Source organism: Condylostylus longicornis, unplaced genomic scaffold (genome assembly GCF_029603195.1).
Source record: "Condylostylus longicornis isolate FDR11 unplaced genomic scaffold, ASM2960319v2 ptg000005l, whole genome shotgun sequence".
In the NCBI taxonomy this organism is placed as follows: Eukaryota; Metazoa; Arthropoda; class Insecta; order Diptera; family Dolichopodidae; genus Condylostylus; species Condylostylus longicornis.
The window spans coordinates 5075234-5098575 of NW_026577974.1; the positions used below are offsets into that span (position 1 = coordinate 5075234).

General features: G+C 26.4%; 1 protein-coding gene across 2 annotated transcripts in view; it reads left to right on the forward strand.

The window, feature by feature from the left end:
* The first annotated feature begins 12063 nt into the window (after nucleotides 1-12063).
* The window catches only part of LOC129616067 (discoidin domain-containing receptor tyrosine kinase B-like), a 43962-nt gene continuing 32683 nt past the window's right edge, over nucleotides 12064-23342 (forward strand). For both annotated transcript variants that reach the window (XM_055531536.1, XM_055531544.1), the window contains exons 1-2: nucleotides 12064-12349; nucleotides 13271-13376. In XM_055531536.1, the coding sequence (XP_055387511.1) occupies nucleotides 12184-12349; nucleotides 13271-13376 (272 nt within the window). In that variant the 5' untranslated portion in view covers nucleotides 12064-12183. The remainder of the gene's footprint in view (nucleotides 12350-13270; nucleotides 13377-23342) is intronic.

Below are 23342 nucleotides of genomic sequence, written 5' to 3' on the forward strand. Positions count from 1 at the left end.
TATGAGCGAAATAAAGAGGAAAATAAGAACAAGCCGCATTATATTTCAGCTAGGGATTACATACTTTAAAAATAAAAAATAAAAATTATTATAAATTCACATACAAATATATGTATATATAAATTATACATATATATAAATTATGAATAAGTAATATAAATATGAATTTACATACATTTTATGTACTAAAGCTTAAAAATTATATTGTGTACTCAATATATGTACATAACAAAAAGAAAATTTACATTCTTATTATACATAAAATGTATATATGTATATGTTTATGTAAATTTCAAGAAAGGAAAATAAAATAAGCAAATTGAAGTTTTAGGGGTGCTATTTTTTTTTTTTTTATAATTTTGTACAGCGAACATACGAACACATAGATTTACATAGCTTATTCTTTATTTAATTCTATTTTATAGAATTAATTTTTTTATACAATAATGGAACACAATAATAATAATCATAATAACATAAGAATAAAAAAAATATATAACAATAGCAGTCGAGAAGGAGAACAAATTTTTTGTCTATACCATAAAAAATAAAAAGCAGAAAATAATGGTAATTTAGTATGAAATGACTGCAGTATACTTACAGGTATAAGCAATTAAAAAATTTTATATAAAATTTACATAACATAAATATTATACATATAACATAAATTTATATACAGGATGATCCAGTTTTTGTGTAAACCCGCTCGAAATACAAATAAAGGTTTGAGTCTTTCATTTTTCTTTAGTGTAGTCATAATTTTTTGAGTAGGAATCGAAAAAAATTATTTACATAATTTGTTACTTTGCCTACGAAACGGAACACGTTCTATGAAGTTTATGTATGACAATGTTGTAGACGATGATCGAAAAAAACAAGGAAAAACAAAAATAGCGGGATTTTTTGAGATAATTATCGTTTTGTGAAAAATTTTCAGATTTTTAACCCAAAATTCTGTGTTTGAAAGACTCGAAAATGATAAATCTAAAACTATCGGCCAGCATATCGTTATGTAGGCCAATTGAAAATTTGTTTCAAAACCAATTGAGAAAAAAGCTTCTGAACAAATCATTGTTGTAGATCCAGCAGCTTCGAGGCTACAATAGATACTCGTGAGATAGAATTTTTTCAATCCAAATTTTTTAAACCCTCCAAACTACCCGACGGTTTGTTTCCAAAAAAAACTCCAAAGAATCAGTCCCCGAATGCGTTTACACCAGAACCAGCTCACCCTGTTTATGTATATATATATGTATATATATGAATTTTCATGATCAAAAGCATAAAAAACAAAAACCATATAAAAGAATGAAAATGATGTGTTGAAAAATTAAAAATTTGCTTTAATAAGAAAATTTTATAATACACATAAACAAAATACGCTCACTCATAAAAAATATTATATAACAAAAATTTTATATATACATAGCTATACGAGAAAATTATCCTTATATTTTCAAAAAGAATTCAAAGAAATTAAATAAAAATTAATTAAGGATCATCATTTAAATGGATGGTACAGCATCATTTTATATAAAAATATTTCATCTTCTATTTTATATAAAATTCTTTTGAATCTCCTCTTTCTTTCTCACATTTTTCTATTCATAGTTTGTTTGTTATTATTGAAAAAGAAATCAGACACTTAAATTAAATTAAAAAGAAATGAACTAAAACACAATTATACTAAGTTTCTTAACTTTTAATGAAATATTCTTATAATATAATAAATAAAAACAAAAGGAAAAAGGCACATGCCCCTTGATATATGTAATTCCCCATAAGGTATGCAATTTTCTATGAAATATGCAAAATTGAATATCTTCTTTTGATTTAGAATAAAAATGTGAAGTGGAATAACGAATTTAAAACTAGAGTGCATTGATAAATGTTGTAAATTATGATAACGGTAATAAAAAAATAACGTTAACCTAAACTGTGCATGATGCGAGAGAAGATTATACAATGAGAAATGATTCCTAATGTCAAAAAAGTTTCAAAAAAGATGGGATGTATTTCATTAGCGCTATTTCTATTCATTATCCTATACTTTTTAGTAGTAAGGCAGTCGAGACTCGTCATTTCTGGAACATCTCGTCAAAATGTTGTAGAATAATAAAAATTTCAGGTGGAGGAAGGCTAAAGTGGTATTGTTAGCCTTCATAGTAGACCATACTAGGCTGAATTTCTATATGTGCAACTTTGCATTAAATACGAATCATTTACTATCTGCTATTGAGCCGCATTGGGAAGGAAGAATACTGGCGCCCGAGCAGGGATACACGTTGGAACCTCAGCATAGATATACACTGCTGCTTTCCGGCTAAAAGTGCTCCATTAATAGTGTGAATTTTGCAAAAATTTCATCAGCGGTAGAATGTTACACCAACCCTTTTGGAGGTAGGGATTTGGTCTAGAGACGATACATACTAAGTTGAAAGCGAAATGGATTAAAGAACGTTCTATTATTATAGAACGTTCTAAAATTTATATTTTAGGGTTAAGAACATTTAGTGCAATAATTTTTTTCAAAATTTAATTAAGCTAGATATAATTTGCTATGGCTCTGTAGTACAACATTATGTACAATATATTTTAACTTCAAAAAAAACCTAAGGCAAATTTACGAAAATAAGAAAGGTATAATGAAGTTGTATGAAAAAGTTACAAAATTATTTTTCATCAACAAAAAAAAAAAAATATTAAAATTTTTATAAAAAAATATCCTGTCAATTAAATTTTGTAATACAATTTTTTTTTTTTTATTTTGATTATGTCAAAAACAGTGATATAACCTTTTTTTAAATAATTTTTTAAAAAAATAATAATTTTCATGGAAATTAAATAATAAAATTTGTGTGTTTATGCCTTTTTTTCTTTCCTTTCTTAATTTTAAATTTGCCTCCCAAACACGATTTTTTTTTTGTTTTTTTTTTTTTGTTATACACGGGTGAATTAGTTATAAATAAATTATTATTTAGATTTACTTGAAGGATATGATAAATTTTTAAATAATTTTGTTATATTTGTTTTGGTTAAAAAGAGAAGAAGGCTTGTGTTTTGATGCCTTCAAATGTGGTGTTAGTTACAATGTGCTGGCATTCTATTTTACGGCAGTAGTCGGTATGAAATCAGTGTTGACAGTGAGTACGAATTAGTGTTACTTAAATTGTTGATTAAAATGAGATTGAGTGCAGTATATTTATTTTATATGTGCGGAGTATAAGGAGAGAATACCCTAATATACCCAGGAGTATGAATTGACTTGAACAAAGGGAGCCACTGATAACGACATTGGATGGAAAGAATTGCGTTCCAGGGCTTCGACACCTCAAAGACTGCAACTACCGATGAAATATTTTTACTGAAAAAACAAGGGTAGGAGCTGAAATAGGATCAGTGCAGAAATACAACAATCAACTACCAATTGACAAATTAATCCAGAAAATAAACTATTAAAGTCATTTATTAATCAAAATTTTTACTGCTTTTGACCTGACGAATCCTTAGTTTACTCTTTTACACCAACTCTTTTTCGTGTTTCGAATGTAATTGTCAACACTATAAATAATGGTGCTGTTTATCTATTTCTCAAATTTCTGCTGTAAATTTAATTTCAATTTCCTTTTATGGCTATTATGAATTCTTCCGCACTTTGACTACTGAAAGTGGTTGAACTTTAGCTATCGTTGAGTAATTCTATAAAAGTAATATGATAATTATCTTTTTGATCCTCTCTCTGATTTTAGAAATTAAATTGAGTATACTTGAAGGTCATGAATTCCATGATAGTTTTGTTAAATAATTTTGTTTTGAACCTTTTAGTCTCAAGTATTTTGATTGTTTAAATTAGCAATAATTTGGCTTAATTAAATCATTCATTGTTCATAGTTTCCAATTCGTTTTTTTTTGAATAATTAAAAAATTTAATTAGAAAAACATCAGAAACATTTTAAAATTTTCATTTTTTTTTTCTCATTTGAAATTTACATTAAAAAAAAAGAGTTTGAAATAAAAAAAAATTAATTAAAAAGTGAAATAATTTTGAATTACGAAATGAATTTCATATTAGTGATTCTTTGATATCATTCGGGGGGAATAAAAAATACAAACCTAAAAAAAAAAAAAATTACAAAATTGTTAAAAAAAAATTTTAATTAAAAGAAAATTATTAAAAAAAATATTCTGGCACTTCTGAGCTATTCAAAATGCTCTTCTACTTCAAAAAAAAAAAAATTATAAAAGGAAGCAATGGATTTTCTATGTTATTATTATTGTTGTATTCTTTCACTAAATGACCCAGATTTTGACATTTCCTTTAAACTAGCAATAAAAAAAATTTGTTCTTTTTTAACAATTTCCTGGTTTAAGAGTTATTTTTTTTTTTAGCTTTGAAAAAGAAAATGTCACATCAAACTTAAAAATATTTTCTCGTTGACTATCAAAAGATGAGGACATAAAAGCAATCAGATCGGTGGAATGTAACATTGAAATTAATTATAAGACCGGATTTTTAAGTATAACCAACACCTTTATAGCCTAAAAATATAACGGAATCTCAAAACGGAAAGCTTAGTATTGTAATTAACTTAATAGTACTACTTTAAGATAGAAAATAAGAATAAGACCTTGCAATTACTTGATTAGAATTTCTTCTAGTTATAATTACTAATTATTTTTAATTTTAGGAGTACAATAATAAAATTATCTATCCAAAAGATGTAAAATTCAATCACATTTTCTCCACCAACATATTTAAAAGTAAGAGGTTTCTTAATATTCTCAAGCGGTTTCTGATTTATTTGTAATCTCTCTTAATTACACTAGAAGATTTTAGTTTACTAACATAATTTTTCTGTGGTAACTATCATCCAAATAAATTTGAAGTTCAAAACTATTCTGGCCATACACTGTTATATCTGTGACTCATGTTTGTTGCTCTTAACTTTGATAATATTTATTCTGTTTTGTCTTTCGTGGTATAAAATTCAATATACGAGCAGAAGGTTTGTGGCGTTGTTCACGTATTGTTTGAAATTATGTTAAAATGAAACGAAAAATTATTTTCTAAATGTTCCAAAAGAAATGCTTTTATTAAAATTATTAAAATACTCGTACTTGATTTAATTAAATTACCGAGTAGTTTTCATATATAAAGTCTTCTTTGATTATAAAGATTTTAAGAATTGAAAAAATTGAATTTTTTATCATAATTCCAAAAATGTATTTTACATAGCTAACAATTACATGGAATATAAGAATTATGATAAACCTTGGAAAAACTTTTTTATTAAATCTTAAGGGTTTTCCGAAAATAATAAGTTAAATTTTAAAATTTAATTCTAAGAACGACCATAATAATAGCTGATTAATTTGAATAAATGATCTGGTTTTAAAATATACTTATCATATAAGAATGAAGTTCCAATGAATTTCAATTGAATAGCTAGAATGTACAAGAAATTGGAAAATAAAAGTTTTAGAAAAATTTTTTCATTTAATGTTATTGTTTATTGTTGAAGAGCATACGCAAAACGGAGGGTGAAATCTGCCGTCTCTGATTGAAAGAGATTGAATTAAGATGGTAATTCGTTTACGACTAGGATGTCTCGGGACGAGTTTTGTGACTCTGATGGAAGTCTCGCTCCTCGGGGTAGCGGTGATCCTGTAATTTGTCAGGGGAATAGATATAGTGCTAATGTAGGTGGGTATGAGAATCACAAAACGTGAGAAGAGCCTAGACCTTTGATACACTCAAAAATTACCCTGTTTTAAATAAGTTAGCCTATAACCTATGTAACAGTGGTTTTATAAAAGCAAGTGAGGTTAAGCTCCAACATAGTTTGATTGAGTAATCAATTGATGAAGTATCATCAATAAGACACACAGATTTGCGAAATTATAATGAAAATCACTTATAATTGAATTCTTCCTACATAAATTATCTCTAACAACATGCATTTTCTGCCGTATTGCCATATGAAGCTCCTCTTATTGCGGTATGAAATATTTAAAGTACATTTAATCCAAAACATTATAAATTTTCTCTATAATTTATGGAACAATGTATGCAGTGTAATTAATTATTTTATAAGATCTTTATAAAATACAAAAAAATAAATTAAAAATTCCAAATAATTCATTTTATGTATTATATGCTAATGACTTAATTACCGATAATTCGACGACACATATTGTATACAATTTGATTTTATATCTTTTCTTTCACTTATATCTGCACTGATTTTGTAAATGATTAAAATGAACTTAACTGATTTGGTTCGAGATTATTGTTGTATATAGAAGAATAATAGCTAAATATAATTTTAAAAATGGAATCCTTAACAAAAGATAAGTGAAGTATGACTTAATTAACTTAATTATTTTTAATTCCTTTTGATCCCTTAACAATATAGAGAAGTATGCGCAAGGAATTATGGGTACATTGATCTTTATTAAGAGAATTTTCTAAAAAAAAAAAAAAAAAAATAATTTTTCTCTATACTTTTTATTGTTATATTGTGTTCTATACTATTCAACAACATTGTGATCAATTATAAATTTTACAATGAAAATAATTCTCTTATATTATAAATTTGTACATATAAATAACAAAATAATTTCTTAATAATACGAGTAATGTAGAAGATTTGGTATAAAAATATATATTGAGAATAGAACAGACAGGATGAATAATTCTTAAATGGAAATACCCATAAACTTATGATAATTCATCTTTTCTGTCACATTGTATAATTCTTTTCGTATATATATTCATATGTGTAGCTGATATGTGTAGGTATTTTACTAATAATAACATTTTGTATCATCATCATATTGTCTTCATCTCTTTTTTTTTTTTCTCTCAATTTCCTCTCTGCTCCCCCACCCTTTTTTCTTTTATATTGAAAAATATTATTATTATGTTATTATACGTGTGGTTTTTATTTTTCAATAATTTAATTTTTCTATACTCCATTATGGATCAATTTCCTTTTTACCAAAAAAAAAAAAAAAAAAATAAAAACAAAGTATAAATATTAAGTATTAACACTTCAGGCAGCCTTTACTTCTACATACTTTATAAATTTATATTATAATTGTAAATGTATTTGTATGTCGAATTGTGGTGCTATATGCTATATGTACTTTTGATCCACTTGTGAAGTCAAAACAATTTTATTTCTAAATGTATACTTATTGTTATTTTATTAACCGAGTGCTTCGCATGCATTAATAATTACAGTTTTATTGTAAGAGTGTAATATTTCGATTAAAGACGGCAGACTTTTGATGCATACAAGTCATGCGAATTTATCAGCCTACAAGTGCTAATAAATACGGGTAAGTTGCAGTGCATTATTGATCGAATCAAATTCCCTATCACCCCAGCTCTCTGCAGAATAAAATTAAGTTAGGAAAGCACTCCCATTAATGACTTGCAACGAACGAAGAACGAGAGATACTTCGTGCTACGTTCTCGCATTTATTATGAGATAACAGTAATCAATTGGAAATTAGTGAAATATTATTTAAAGGGCAGACTTAAGACACTTTCATTATATTGGCCGAATCATTACATTGGTCATGACTTAAATTATAAATAATAACACTTCAATGCAATTAAATGGGTACGCACGGAATTAAGCAACAACTTCAAAGCAACATTTCAAAATTGTGTTATTTTCTTATTTTGAATCTACTGTCTGTCAACATATGTGACATGGCACAACATTTATGTTGTTTTTTTGTACACAATTTTGGATGAGTCAAATTTTGTTGCGTTGCTTTGCACTTTGATTACGTTTGACTTACCGTAATTAGGCAAAATTTTGGCAATTGTCAAATTTTGAAGCGAACTTTTACACCCCCAATTGCTTTAAAGTGTTATTGCCATGAAAAATTTTTGGCAGAACTTTATTCTTCGGTACAGTGATAGTTTTTCGGATATCACTTTGTATGTACACACCATGTATGTACAATATGCACCATGTATACATATGTAAATGCGGCATAAATTGAGTTCGTTTTCTTTTAAAAATTTGTGCCCGTTCAGTCATCATCGCCTATATCGAAATATTTTTTTGTTTTTTTTTATTTTTTTTTACATATTATAATTTTATAGTGTTGATAATTTTCGCGTTATTATTAATAAAAAACGATAAATTGCTTATGCCTTTAAAGCATGTCTTATTCTTCTCGTATCTCTGAAAACATTCATTCCCCATTTTTTGTTTGAATTTTAGGTTTTTGTGTTTTTTTCTTTTTTTTTTGAACGAAATCGTACATTAATACAATAAAAGTAAAAAAAAATATGCTCCTACAAAAGAATCAACAAAATTATTTTATTATTACACAAAATATTGTATGTGGTCACATTCAAGAAATTTGTTATTTTTTTCATTACAAATCTGATTCTTTTAATACATTTTGAGAGGTTTCAGTCTTTTGTGAGCATAAATTCGATTTGGTTATAAGAATCGTTTAAAAATTCAATTATAATAGATTTAGAGAACTTTCACTTCATTAATTGTATTGTTTCCACGGAATTATATTATTACTGACCCTATTATTCGGTATGATCTTAGAAGTTTTCCAATTTTTCCGATAGAATGATTCGTTGAGTTACTTACTCTGTGACAGATACTCACTCATTCTTTACTCTTTATACCCGTCCAGTTAGCATAATAAGTAGTAAAGTCATATAGTAGAAGATATGGCTTTTCAAATTTACACAGGTCTTTCTTAAACCTGCAAAATATTTGCATTTAATGATTTTAGTTTTGGTAATTCTACTTAAGTTCCTTATTACGAAACTCAGTGGATGTCAACAACCTCAAATTCATCATTTCCGATATTTTTCTTTTGCAAATATAATTTTCAAGAAATTTTCAAATTTTGTATTCGTTGTGGTTACTACTTCTTCAGAAACTCTATTGCCAATTAAGTATTTGCATTTAGTTCACCCATAAACACTCAAATAAAAGGAATCGCTTCTTTGACCGCTCCATTTAGGATTGTCCTAAATTATAAGTTGTTATTTAACAACGTTATACTTTTCTCTTTCAATATTTTTGTTATACAATACATTTTGCGAATAATATGAAATTGAACCTTTCTGAACCACTTGTTTTAATATTGTGTGCTGATTTGAGGAGCTAAATGATAAAGAGAAAAACAAAAAAAAAACATACAGATTTAATCAGATAAGTAATTTTTGATTTAGAAACATCTAATTGCCATTTCTTACATAATGAAAAGTTTTGTATAATATTATTTTTTTCATTTCTTTTAAATTTTATTCGCTTATTTTCCATTCTTGATGTTCTTTCAAACAAAAGAAGAATTTTTTGCTTCCATTTAGCATGTATGTTGTTTGCGTGTGTGTTGCATGTATTGTATAACAAAGTGAATGATGATTTTCTACGAAGTAATAAATTACTTCTTGAATTAAGTTCTGACTTAAGAGTTACTAAAAAAAATATGTTGAAGTGTTGTACAGTGAAAAGTTTATCGGCTCCATTTATTTAAGTATGTTATTCGAAAAGAAAAATTTTTTTTTCTTATCTTAGATCTTTCTCGACCTCAGTTTGCTGTTATACAATTCTTATATATTTTTGCTAATATGAACTTATAACTTAACTAAATGGTATAATTTATTACGAATTGAATTGCAAAATCGAAATAAACAAAAAAAAATGAAATTTATTTTTTCTTGGCTGTTGAATTTTATTATTGAATCGATTTGCATTTTTGAAATAAAATATGCCAATAAAGGGTTTTAAATTCAAAGTTTTTTTTGTGTAGTAATAAAAGAGAAAAAAAAAAATAAATAAAAGCAATCATTTAGTAGCTTGTTTGGGTTTGAATTTCTCCTTTTTTTCATAATTTGATTATAGCAAATTATTAAAAAATTGACTGAAATACAGATTTCATACAGTTCTGAATCGCAGTCGGTCATCTTTGTTTTTGTCAATTTGGGGAATTTTTCTGATCCAAAACTCGTTATGACTTGGAATCAAAATCAGGTCAATTTCGAACGATGCATTGTCTATCTCGTTAAGAAATGATTTGCAATTCCGGACTATAATAGAATTAGTCGTCTCCGCTTCCAACCCCTTTATCCCTGCTTAACTTTCTGTGAAAATACTAATACACTTAAATAATATCACGTTGACCGCCAGTCATTTCAAAAACCTCGTTTATTACTATCACCGCCGCCTGAAAGACCTCGGTCTGGAAGACGAAAAGAGATCTCCACAAGCGCTTCTTTGGAATAGACTCCTCTTCGAAACCTATCATTCGGTTAGATAGAAGTGGTTAGCCGATATGTTGCCTTCATCCCTCTATATTTGCCTTGGTAGGTATGAAGTGCCAAAGTCCTTTGTAAATGAAAGCACATGAAAGATATAGTCAACACTCTGCGGCACATGTTCAGTACATAGAATCACCGAACCACTATAAATATTCATTGAAAATGCTCTTACCTCAAACACCTTCAATTTTATTCTAACTTGAAAAAATATTCTGCATAAAATTTGTTTTTTTAGAATGCAATCTGAAATTAGAAAAAGCGGAAAATGAGTCCAAAACAAGATGAATTTTATTAAAACAAGAAATTACTCAATGTACATGAATATAAAAAAGCAATAAAAATAGCAATGAAATGATTCTGGTTGAAAATTATGTTAGCAGTTTTGCATAAACAAATCGTTAATGATTTTTAATAAACAGATAAAAATCAAATAACAATACAAAATAAAAACAAAAATAAAAAACAAAGTAAAAAACATGAAATAGGCGTTGTTAAATGAAAATTCCATAGTTAAGCAGCATCAGACTGTCTTCATTTTATTTTTAAAATTGAAATTAAAATTAAAATTTTGATTGCGTATAAAATTTCATAATCATTGGTAGCGATTCCACTATACACATAAACATTGTATACAACAACTAATTATCTGGTGGCAAGTAGCAAAAATGAAAAAGAGCAGAAAAAGAAATGTGGAAAGGATTCGTTAAAGTAATTAAATGATTTTGTTTTGTTAATATTAATTAATCTTCTTTTATGTATGTATTCAAATAATGTTTTTGTTAATAAATGATTCGTTTATGAAAATCCTGCTCCGAATTATTATTGTTTTTAAATTCATATTCATTGATAATAGTTGGAATTTCGTGAGTCAGGTGGCGTTATCTTTGACAGTTTTATATTTGTTTTGTAGAGTAATTTACTTTTTATTGGATCGATTAATTCAATTAGATTTTGGTTAAAAATTTATTTGAACTAAGGTGGCTCCATTAATTTGGAATGAAAAATGAACGGGAATTATGGTGGATCCGTGAATTTCTTCAACGAAATTTGAGCAAGAATATATTGTAAAATGATGCCTTCTATTGGCCAAGTATTAAATGGCAGTATCTTTTTACTATTAGCGGCTTAATTTACTCACTATACCACAATTCTGAGAGAGAAAATATATTATATGTCATTTGTTTTGGTAGATGACAAGTTCAGTATATGCTAATTATGATAATAAAATATTTCATAATAATGAGTTGAGGAAAAAATGAGAAATTATTTGAAAATATGAGAGAATATTGAATTTCTAGTTTGACAGTACGTTGAGTGAAGTACGTTGAATGAGTTCAATTTGTTTTGAAGTTCAATTAAATAAAAAATTATTAGACTTAATCAGGTCAGGGAAAATTTTAATTACAATATTCTTTAAAATAAAAATTATTTCTATTAAAAATTTTAATCAAATTTTCATTTTTTATTTTATTTTCATTTCAGACTATCAATTTTTAAAGGAATTGCACAATATAGGATACGCATAATAAAATAATTAAATTATAAAAATAATCAGAATTGTTTAAGAGAAGGAAACATTGCAATTTTCTGTTCAAAACATCTGCATAACACTTTTGAGATCATAAATTAAAAATTAAATTAAAAATAAAAAAAAAATTAAAAATAAATATTGACAAACACTTGGAAAACGTTCGTGGAATTTTAAATAAGCTAGAATATACTTTCATATTTGAAAAAAGAAGAAGAAAATTAAAAAAGTGTTAGGAATGATTTGTGGCATTTAATAAATCAATCAAATTATAGACTTGCAATATAAAATATAAAAAAAGAACACATAAATTAAAGAAAAATCACAGAAACTTGTCAAAATGGTCACTTTAGAATTATTTAAATCAAATGAAGACTTATTTGCACCTTTTCATCATCATAGCCATCAATATTATAAATCGCGATTCAAGTTTAAATATTTAATGGGAATTTTCTTAATAATTTTTTCAATATTTCAAAGAAATCAAGTGAATGCTTTGGATTTAGGTAAGTTTTTAATAAATTTATAAAAATAAATATACAAACGAAAAAAATTGGAAATGTGCTTAAGATATTACAAAATCCTCAGACATAATTTTCAAAAACCACAGCTGATTTTGCACTGATTTGAGAAAGACTTTAAATTTTATAGACAATTCTCAGATTTGTCAATACAATTGACAGAAAAAGACGTCTTATATTGCTTAAGACTCTTAAATTTACTTTTTAAATTGCTTGGGCGTAGACCATGATATTTTTAAAATAATTAATTTGCACTGATTTTGGAATGTTATGATACTATTAAAAATTATTGTGGACTATAGAAATTATTAGGTTTTGAACTAAACACTTAATTTATTTCTCGATTTTATTAAATATAGCACAGTTTATTCCTGTAAAGCATTACGTACCATTCTTGTAAAAATGAACGCATTTCAAATTATTTATAAATTTTGTAATAATCAAGTGTAATATTGAGGAGACTAGACTACAACGCCAACATTCCAACAAAAGTGATTACTAATGTAATTTGATCCTCAAATATAACGACTAAACAAAAATATTGTTTCATAAATGTATTCAAACCAATTACACTTATGACTATTCCGATAAAATTCAATTCCACAATATTAATCCTAAAAGTAAGTCAAATTCATTTGATAGTGATAAGGTTTATCTTCCATAGTCTTGCGTCTTTAATAATCCAGCACTATAACGTCTAGCCTAGTCATTCTGAAAGTGAAATTACTTTAAAACTTTTTCATTATTTTAAATTATTTTTAAATATAATTTTCAGTCATCATTTTAACTATGATACAGTTGTACATAAATATTTATAACAGTTACACATACATACTTTTGTATTTCATTCTTGTCCTTACACTTATAACTATTAATTTAATTCCTTAAATTACAATATATTTATAGCAACATGCAATAATCCATTGGGTATGGAATCTGGATCAATAGCTGATTTTCAAATAACAGCAAGCTCAGCACATGATATGGGAAATGTTGGCCCACAACATGCAAGGTATGTTTATGCGTTGATTTCCTTTTTTTTTTCTCAAGTATTTTAATTTATTTTTAGTTTATTTATTGTCGGAAGTATACTCATATTTTAGTATAGATATATATAGGACCATATTGCATATTATTCATATGGTATAACACAAAATATTAAAGAAGGATATTTTCATACCGTTATATTTGTTATATAAGTTTTTGTTTTCTTCCTTTTTCAACTAATTTTAGTTTCTAAATGAAAAATTGAGGAACACAGAGGGAAATATAACCTGTGTGTTTTAGTGTATGTGTATAGCATGCAAAATGTTTGTGCGGAAAATTACAAAGAATTTATGAAAAAAAAAATATTCCTTTAAGAATTCTTCCATGCACGTACCTACATTATTATTATATTTTTTATAATAGTTTTGTAACAACTTGTTTATCCACTCATTTATAGTTATATATGAAAGTATACCTATATTTTCTACTACTAGTGTTTTTTTCTTCTTCTTCTTTTAATGCGCATATTTTTCTCCTTGTATACTTCCTTATTAATTTTACTATTCCTTTAGTACAGAAATAGAAAAATAACTGTTCTGTTAATGTTGAAAGAAAATGTTTTTTTTACTCCCCTTGCTATATGGAATATGTTAAATTATTTAATATTACGTGTAAGGATTACAAAAAAAAATTAAATAAGAAAAATATTTTAACAATGAATTCAAAATGCATAAAATGGAAAAAATCTAGAATTAAAAATCATGATTACAAAAAAAAAAATAGCATTGCCGCGGATATTTGTGTTTTGTTAAAATAAATGTAATCTTAATAACGGTATAATAAGTATGCATACAAGATTTAAAATGAAAAATTTGAACGACTTATTTGAAGTAGTTTTGATTGCATGTTATACAAAATGAAACTTGAAAAAAATTTATTTAATATAAATTGAAAATAATCAAGTTTCCTGTGTTCTAGTTTAGATTTTATGATTTATTTTTTTTATAGAATTCTTAAAATTATTCAATTCAATCTTTAAATTTTTCTACTTTCAACCGAAGTTCATAATGAATTTGGAATAATTCAAAAAATAATTATATTATAGAATATTTTTCCTAAGAAACCCGGATCAAATCAAAGGAATTCTGGAGCAAAGTTAGTTATTCATTTATTAATATCTAGTTGGGGCTAAATATTAATCCCAGCAAAATCAAATTATTTGCCTTCACAAAATGTAGGAGCAGGGAACAATTAGTTGGTCCAACTCTATTTGGTGAGCGCATAATTGCGTACTCTACGGAGATAAAGCGAATGGAGGGTAACCCTAGATGATTGCTTCTCCTGGAATACTTATATTGACAGGCTCATCGAAAGAGCAACGGCGGTTTTGTGGACGTGTAGGAGTTTTGTTTGCAAAACTTGGGGGGTTTAGTCTTAAGGTACAGGGTATTGTTTCACTATAGCTAAACATGTCGTCAGGGGTCTCGGATGGTTTTTTTTCTTGTTTTTAAACACTGCTTTTTTTAATCCAAATCATTTTAAGTGGTAGTATGAGTTTTAAGTGGTAGTATGAAGGACAGCCTCTTTCTATGTTGCTGACTGCTAGTTTTAGGCGATGCATAATTTTGTACAAGAATGTGCGCGCAAAAGAGTAGCATATTACTTTAGATATCGATTGTAACAGCTGATCTTTTAATTTTCAAAAGAATATTAAAATTGAATTCCTAAAAACTCATTTAAAACGAATATTTAACATAGCCGCCTTACATTTCATTTTAATTTTCTATACCACGTACAGTAGTCCAAAAACCGTCCAGTCATTACACGTTTTCCTTATTTCTTGAAATTAGAAAAAAAAAATCTATAACTCTAACTTCTAATGAAAAAAAAAAAAGAAAATGATATGCACTACTACACACTTGAAAAGAAAACTATAGAAAATGGAAAAATTTACTTTTAAATTAAAAATCATATAATTTATATATTTTCCTGTAAATCTTTTAATAGTCGCTATGTACATACTAGAACAGTCAGTAACTATATGTGCAACAATGAAATATTTTCATTATAATTAAAAAAAATACAATTTTTTTAAAGATTTTACATTTCAACACTGCTGTTATACTAGAGAGGAGCTAAAGCAATAACGAAAAGGCAATAAAATAAAGAAGAGAAAAGAAATTTTTTTTTAGTTTAGCAGAAGGCGGAATACAACAGAGAACAGAATGGAGAATATTTCTCATGCACACATACAATTTCCATATATACATTTTAACATATGCTAGTAGCAAAATTCAAGAAGGAACACTGAGAAAAAAAATTGCTAGTCATAACAAAGCAAAACATAAAAAAACATAAAATAAAAAATATACCAAAGGATTAGCATTTAAAATAAAAACTTTTCATAGACATTCTTTAATATAAATCAAACGCCACATATATAGAACTATAGAATAGAAAGTTTAATATAGAAAATATAGAAGAATATACTATTTAGAATCCAATATTATTTTCATATATAAGAATTTTTAATATTCTCTATGATACTTGTTATACATACATATACCAACATACATATTTCAATTTTTTTTTTTTGCATCCTTGTAAAAAGTTATTAACATTGCGCTTATATAATAATATTTCAATGTTGTTGAACTATGTTTTAAAAGGAATATATTTGGAATATAAGCAAGCAAAAAAATTGTTAGAAGCGAGCATGCGCTCCTAAAACTATACAATATGAAATTTAAAATTGAAAAAAAAAAAAAAAACACAATGAATGGTACAAGAAGTATTAAATTTTAAAAATAAAATGAAAAAAAGAAAAACAATAAGAAAGCTTCAAGAAATATTAAAGGAATAAGGATATTACTTGGTATACAATTCTTGTACAATATAGTACAAGATTGAAGTCATAATAGATTTTTCTTATTGCATTTTTAACACTCTCATATATGCTTAAATTAAGCATAAATAAGTATAAGGATACCATCTAAATATATGCGGTCAAAATTATAAAATATGTACGTATGTATGTGTTCTATTATTATAGCGTATAAATTTGATTATAAATGATTTAATATCGAAAATGATCATCAGATCTACAATACCATTAAATTTATTTTAAGTATAACGTGTATACGATTGTGTTTCTGAATTTATATATGTAAGTAATCAATTGCTACTTTGATTATTTGGCAGCTACTATCGATGATAATTGGGTATAACATGTCGTCAATATCCTATCGTTGAGCCAAAGAGTATAATCTATTAATCGAGATATTTTGGAAAAAAGGTATACAGTTAATTGAGTCTTTCTTATTCTTCTGGCACAACATCCCGTGACAAGATTTTGCCTTCTTTACAATTTGCCTAAATTCTGTTCTATTTATTGCTTTCTTTACCATTCTCAAACTCCTAGTATTCGCAATTCACTTTCTTCGCCATCTATCCATCTAGCCCTCAGCCTAGGGCTGAATATATTTTTAGCAATTTTCAATCGGTTTTTTATAGTGTATTTAAATTGTTATGTTATTGTTCTCAGAAAAAATTATTCTGAACTTAGAAATTAAAAATCTTATTCGATATTAGTCAACACCTTTTAGTAATTCTGAAAAACTTTATTTGAACTCAGCTCTCATACATGTACTGAACAACTTTATATTGCATATCCATGGCATAGTTATTCCATGGTATTCATTTGTGTCATGTAACTCAACTAATATTTTTGTGATAAAAATTACAAAAAAAATTATTTTTTTTTTTGCATTTCTTCCTTTTTTTCCTTCTGGTTTTTATATTTTTTTTTTCTAGGACATCCTAGATAACGTTCTTGGAATATCATAAAATATTTAAGGATATTTTTCAAAAACCCATCAAAATATTTGATGACTTGTGAAGGTTTTCTTTCTAGAATTTCTTAAAAAAAAACTTTAATTTTTTTTTTCTTTTTTTTTTGTTTTTTTTTGTTGTGAGCTATATAATAATTTTTTTTTGGGGTTAAGAGCTGTCATTTTAATTTAATTTTTATTTTTTATTTAATTTTTGTTTTTTTTTTTTGTTATTGTTTGTGACAAATGCCATATTCTCATTGTATTCTGCGTGTTTTATATAAATTTATAATATTCCGCTTATTTACATAATATTATTTTTCAACTATTCTTCTTGCAACTAAACATGCAATATTTCAAGTTCTCATTTTTGTTATTATTTCTGAATACCCAATATGAGTAAAGAGAGAGTGAGAAAGAAAGAGACAGTGCAAAGACAAAAGATGTTCTCAAATTTCTATGAATGAGTACTTTAGTCATTATGAACAATGTTTTTGAATATATAATGTAAGTAAACAGAGGGAGAGAGAGGGAGAGATACATATAAAAATGTTAAATAATATTAAAATTAAAATCAGTGTTACCGATTATTTCAACTGTACACACTGCATGGGGGTTGTTGGGTGTTAATTTGAGGCTTACCATTAATTTGATGGGTTTTCTTGTTGGCCTAATGCCTGGAATTCGCGTGGGTACGCAGGTAGGGTCCCGCTCTCTCACTACTGTTACTACTACTACACTGCATGAAGACTATGGTAACATGCAATTTTTATAAAATGATGCTCCTATTTCCTAAATATTTTAACGTAAATAACAAAATAATTAAGGAGTAGTTCCGATAGGAGGCCTTATTTCGAGCACTTTTTGCTTTCTACCTCCTATTGACTATTCGTTAAATTATGTTTCTATCAAATTTCGTTAACTTTCGTTAACCCAACTTAAAAAAATGTAAAAACAAATATAAATAAATGATTAATTTGAAAGATAAAAGAAAATTTGGAGTTTATTTTAAAATAAAAAATAAAGTCGTCCTTAAGTACTTAGTTTTGTTTAAGATCTGACATCTTACTTTAGTTAAGTAATTATAATAGAAAAAATTGAATTTAATCACCACCTTACCTTAACCCATTTCATTTATAACTTAATAAAAGACACTTTAAAATATTTAATATATACTCATATCATATTTTAGTGGACAACAAACTTGTAAATTAATATTATTAAATTAAAAATATTTACAAAGATTACCTACCCTTATATATTCTATCTACCCTTATAATAATAATAATACCAAAACTCCAATATTTTCAGGTCAAGTACTAAGTAGATTGTGAGTAACTATATAGAATTAATTTCAAAAAATATAATGAATATTTTTATAATAATTAAGATGAATCTTGTAGGCCTTGACATAATTTTATGAATTTTTGATATTAAAAATAATTTCCTGTGATTGGTCAGTCAATTATTCACAATTATTGTCGTACCCTTTAATTTTTATCAAAAATATTAAAAATTGTACCCATTTATTAGTTTTCTAATAATGAAAGACACAACTATAAAAATTTATATCAGGTTCGGACAACTGACCGTGCTGTGAATATTTCTGCCATCGAATCTATTCAGAATAAATTTCCCCATTTAGCATTGCGTGGTTTGAGTTTGATTCTCTTCGCTTACCGCTCTATGAGGATAGGCTATTGTTGATGGATTTAGAAACGTTTGTGCTGTTGCGAGGTAATTACTGTCGGTAGAGTTTTTCAATGTTGTCATCATCACAATACGATTTATGGTAAGAATGAGCCGATGACTAGGATGACTATAAATAAATAAATATATCTTGTTTCCCACACTAATAAACTCTAATTAAAAACCTTATTGTAACGTTATTATAGTTCATGCTTAATCTAAGCAATACGTTTATCAATATTCCATTGCGGTTTGAAGAAATTTTAGGGAATCTTTATTTACTCACAATGCATTCAATGTCCGTTAAAGTGTTATCAGATTTCATGATCGTATGTTCATTTACAATATAATTAACTAGCTATTTCTTAGTTAAATATTCCAGAATCCAGAATTCTGGAATATTTATTAAGAATGCATGAATCTCATTTTTCATTTCAATTTAATTGTTTACATTATTTTAAATCAGAAATAAATTGATATTGTTGAAAATTGAAATTATTTTGCAAAAGAATTACCTATACAATAATATAATTAACATTTGAACCCGAAACATCTACATACACATATCTTAAATCTAAATGCAAATAGCAATATTATACAAAAATCCCAAAATGTTTATTTTCTTTATTGTACAAGCAGTACATTTTTACTTAAAAAGTCTATTAGTTCATTAATCATTCAAATCAGGAAAGACGTTTTTTGCAATCTTCCTGCCAAACTTCTGGCATATTACATTTTACTATATTTTTATTCAATTATTCTACTCGTATACATATACTCGTATGTAGATTGCATTGTGCCAATGCACATAAAATTTTCTTTTACTATAAATGTATACAAAATAATATTAAAAATGCATTTAGAATTTTAAAATGAAAATATAAAAAATATCACCGTCGATCAGGCAATGACATTTTTTATCATTTGGAAAAGTTTTAATTAAATTCCAATAAAGAAAATAAAATAGAAAATTGGTTAATAAAAAAAATTGATATTGCATGTGTACCTATGGGACAAGAACACAATATTTGCTTGTTTAATAAAACTTTAAGTGATTTTTCATTTCTTACTCAATACTCGTAGTCTATTAAATATATTCACTGTAGTACAGTGCAGAATGGTGTATTTAACGTTTGAAAAAGTTAAACTGCTGCTATCGATGTTAAGAAGTGCAAAAAAGGGTATTTTAATGGAATTTTAGTAAAACTGAATACATGGAGAGTAAAATTTTGGAATACCCTCTAAAAGATTTACAAGAAAAAGATCAATCGCCAAATGTATTGATTTTAAGGACTGGTTTTTGAAAACAGAATAGGATCCGGAGTGATTTTATGACAGAAAATTGAATTTGATAAAGCTTTAGCCCTAATAGCACTTCATATCAAGAAGTTAATTCACGGATTCGAAAATAAATACGAATTTACGGAGAGATAAGTGAGAGAATTTGGCCTGATTTGAACCTCTAATGTTTATTGTCCTATTGTTTTCCTGGATGTCGACGGTAGTCGTCAAATTTTAAGCTAGTCTTAATAATATCATGGCGTTAATGGATTTAATAATTTCAAAAATAAGCAGAACTACTTTGTTGAGCAGCGGAGAAGTGGAGCCAAAATATTATTGATCAAATTTCTGTTCTGAATAACAATAGTAATGTACTTGACATACTTGCTTGAATAATTATTAACCAAGTATTCTTTTGAATAAACCTTTTTTTTTTAGTTTGGTAGAAATCTACACCAATTTTCCTAGTAACGCACTGTTATTTGAAATCTTATATACGATATATACGAATACCATTAGTATAATACCTGTATATAAGCGTAGGTATTAAAATTTCTTTTAAAATATTATAGTGCATGTCATTATTACCATATATTCGTAAATTATTTTCTATATATACATACATATGTATATAAAAATATTCTATACCTTCAAAAAATATCTTAAGGTATAGAATTAATGGACATTTTATTTTATTTGTATATAAATAAATTTTCGCCTTTTTTGATTGACTCTTGAGAATATTTTTTTTATAAATAAATTTTTAATCAGAAATAATAATAATGAAAATAGTAATAATGAAAATAATAATAATAATGGCAGTAATAAATATCAAATATTCCAAATAGAGTCTACATACTATTTCAGCAAAATTGGTATAGGAAAGAAGAGATTTTGTATAGTTAATAAATAAAAGATTCAAAGGTGTTCATTCTATTAAATTTCTATTTGTATTTGTGTTTGTGTACTTTTATTATAAACGGTTAAGGAAACATTAGCTATATGACATTTTTGTCATTTCATTTATAATACATGCAAGAAGAAACAAGAAAAAGAAAATGCAATGTTGGAGCTTCAACTTTTCAGGATGTGTAATGCGATAGATATTATAACACGAATGAAAAATATGTTGAAATACTATGTATAATTCTGTATATGTTTCCATCAATTTGTATTAATGCATTGACCGCCCATAAAATCTGTAGTTTCCTTGGTATTTGGTTCATAGTAAGAACATTCCGTCACGAAAAACACCGATAATTGTCCATCACAATGGCTCTGCTGTGCCTTTGTCGATGACCCGTCTAAAATCCCTAAGAATGTACATGCGGATTTCTTCCCCTGAGACCTGTCGTTCTAAATGTGTAGCTTACTTTGTCGTTCTTTGAAAATGAATGGCCCCATCAAGAAACTCCTGAAAATTCCAATATTTCCAACCCATTCTTATATAATAGCTCTAAATCACACATTTTTTTGTCGCATTTTTCTCCAAGATCCTTCGCTTGGAAAAACCAGCTGTATAGAACTATTTTTTCTGGATCTTCTAATTTCCCAAACTATAGTTCTGATTATATAAGCTGGAAAATGGTATCATCTTTGCTAGTCTATTAGTTTTTTACACATTTGCATTATTAAACCCTTCCTTATTCTTTGTCTGTCCAAAACTCAGCGTTGCTTCTCTTACAATTTCAATATCCTATTGTTGAATTTTTTAACCACAAATTTTTTTTTTTATTCACATTTCTATTTACTTTAAATGTCAATCAAATTTTATAAGGAAAACAAATTTCAATCCGAGAACAACCATATAGAAAATTTTCTTTTAAGTCTCTGTAGGCGTTTCAGAAATATAGACAAACTGTTTAGATATTATAGATTGGTAAATACTCTTGATCAAAAAAAAAAAAGTGAGTAGCACTTTAATTACAGTTATTGACATTAACAACAACCCAAAAATGGATAAGGAATAATATTGAAAATAAATTGTCAATAAAAAAAAAAATATTTTTTTTTTATTATTATTATTAAAGTTAAAATGTCATAATTGAAATGATTGATACTAGAAAATAAGAACACAAAGAAACAAAAATTTCAAATATCTACGAAAAATTTGTTTTTGTGGTTTGAAATACAAATTTTGTTACAAATGTGAGGTTGTGTTATTTTAGTGTTATATTTTGCTCTTTTTATTATCATTATTATTATTATTGTTGGTTATGATGGCCTATGACCCCAATATTTACCGCATTAGTTATAATTGTATTGGGAAATTCAAATGATATTGTGAATTTTTATTTGTTAAGGGAAAGATTTGTTTTTTTTTTATTCTATTGCTTTCTATTTTGCGTGGTTGGTATACCAGCTAGATATATTAGTATATAATTATATGTTTAGCCTAGAATTTAAGTGTTCTACATAATTTTTATTATGTCAAGTATATAAATAGGAGTTGTTTATTAAAATACAACAGAATAGAAATTAATGCAGCTTAGCTGATAAAAATCATAATTGAAAGTCATTATTAAATTAATTTCTATCTTTATATCATATTAAATTATATTAGGTGTAGATTATAAGTTTATTAATTTATATCTTAAATTTCTGACACAAAATAATGCCGTAGAACACTTGAATATTTTATGTAAACTTGCCCTATGCTTATTGAATTTGCAATATATTTTTGTACACCAATAATTATACATATCAATAGTAATCACTTTGAAGTATTAACCACAATTACCTACATAATCACCCGATACTTGAATTGTTCAACATACGAGCATACATACATTTATAAATTGTTCTTTTTGTTGTGAGATTTGGTCGTGTTCACCGTTTGTCATCATTCGGTTCGTATCTCCCGTTATTCTTTTCGTTTCACAGATTTCCCGATCATTTATAAATGAATCTCTACCCAGATTTAAACTTATCTTTTTGCTTATTTCGTAGTGAGTCACTTTCCAATTGTCACTATTCCTAATTTTGTTGTCCTTCCACCAAATTTTCAGATATTTCATAGTAATTCACGCCATTCTAGGAGTTTTAATTTTTTGTTTTAGCGTTTTGTCAATTATGTAAGTCGCTTTTTCATGTGACATTACTTTTCTCGGAGCACTGGATGACCTTACGTGATAACAGATTTTGCCTCACACACTTAGATTATTATTGATCTCATATTTTATTATTTGCAT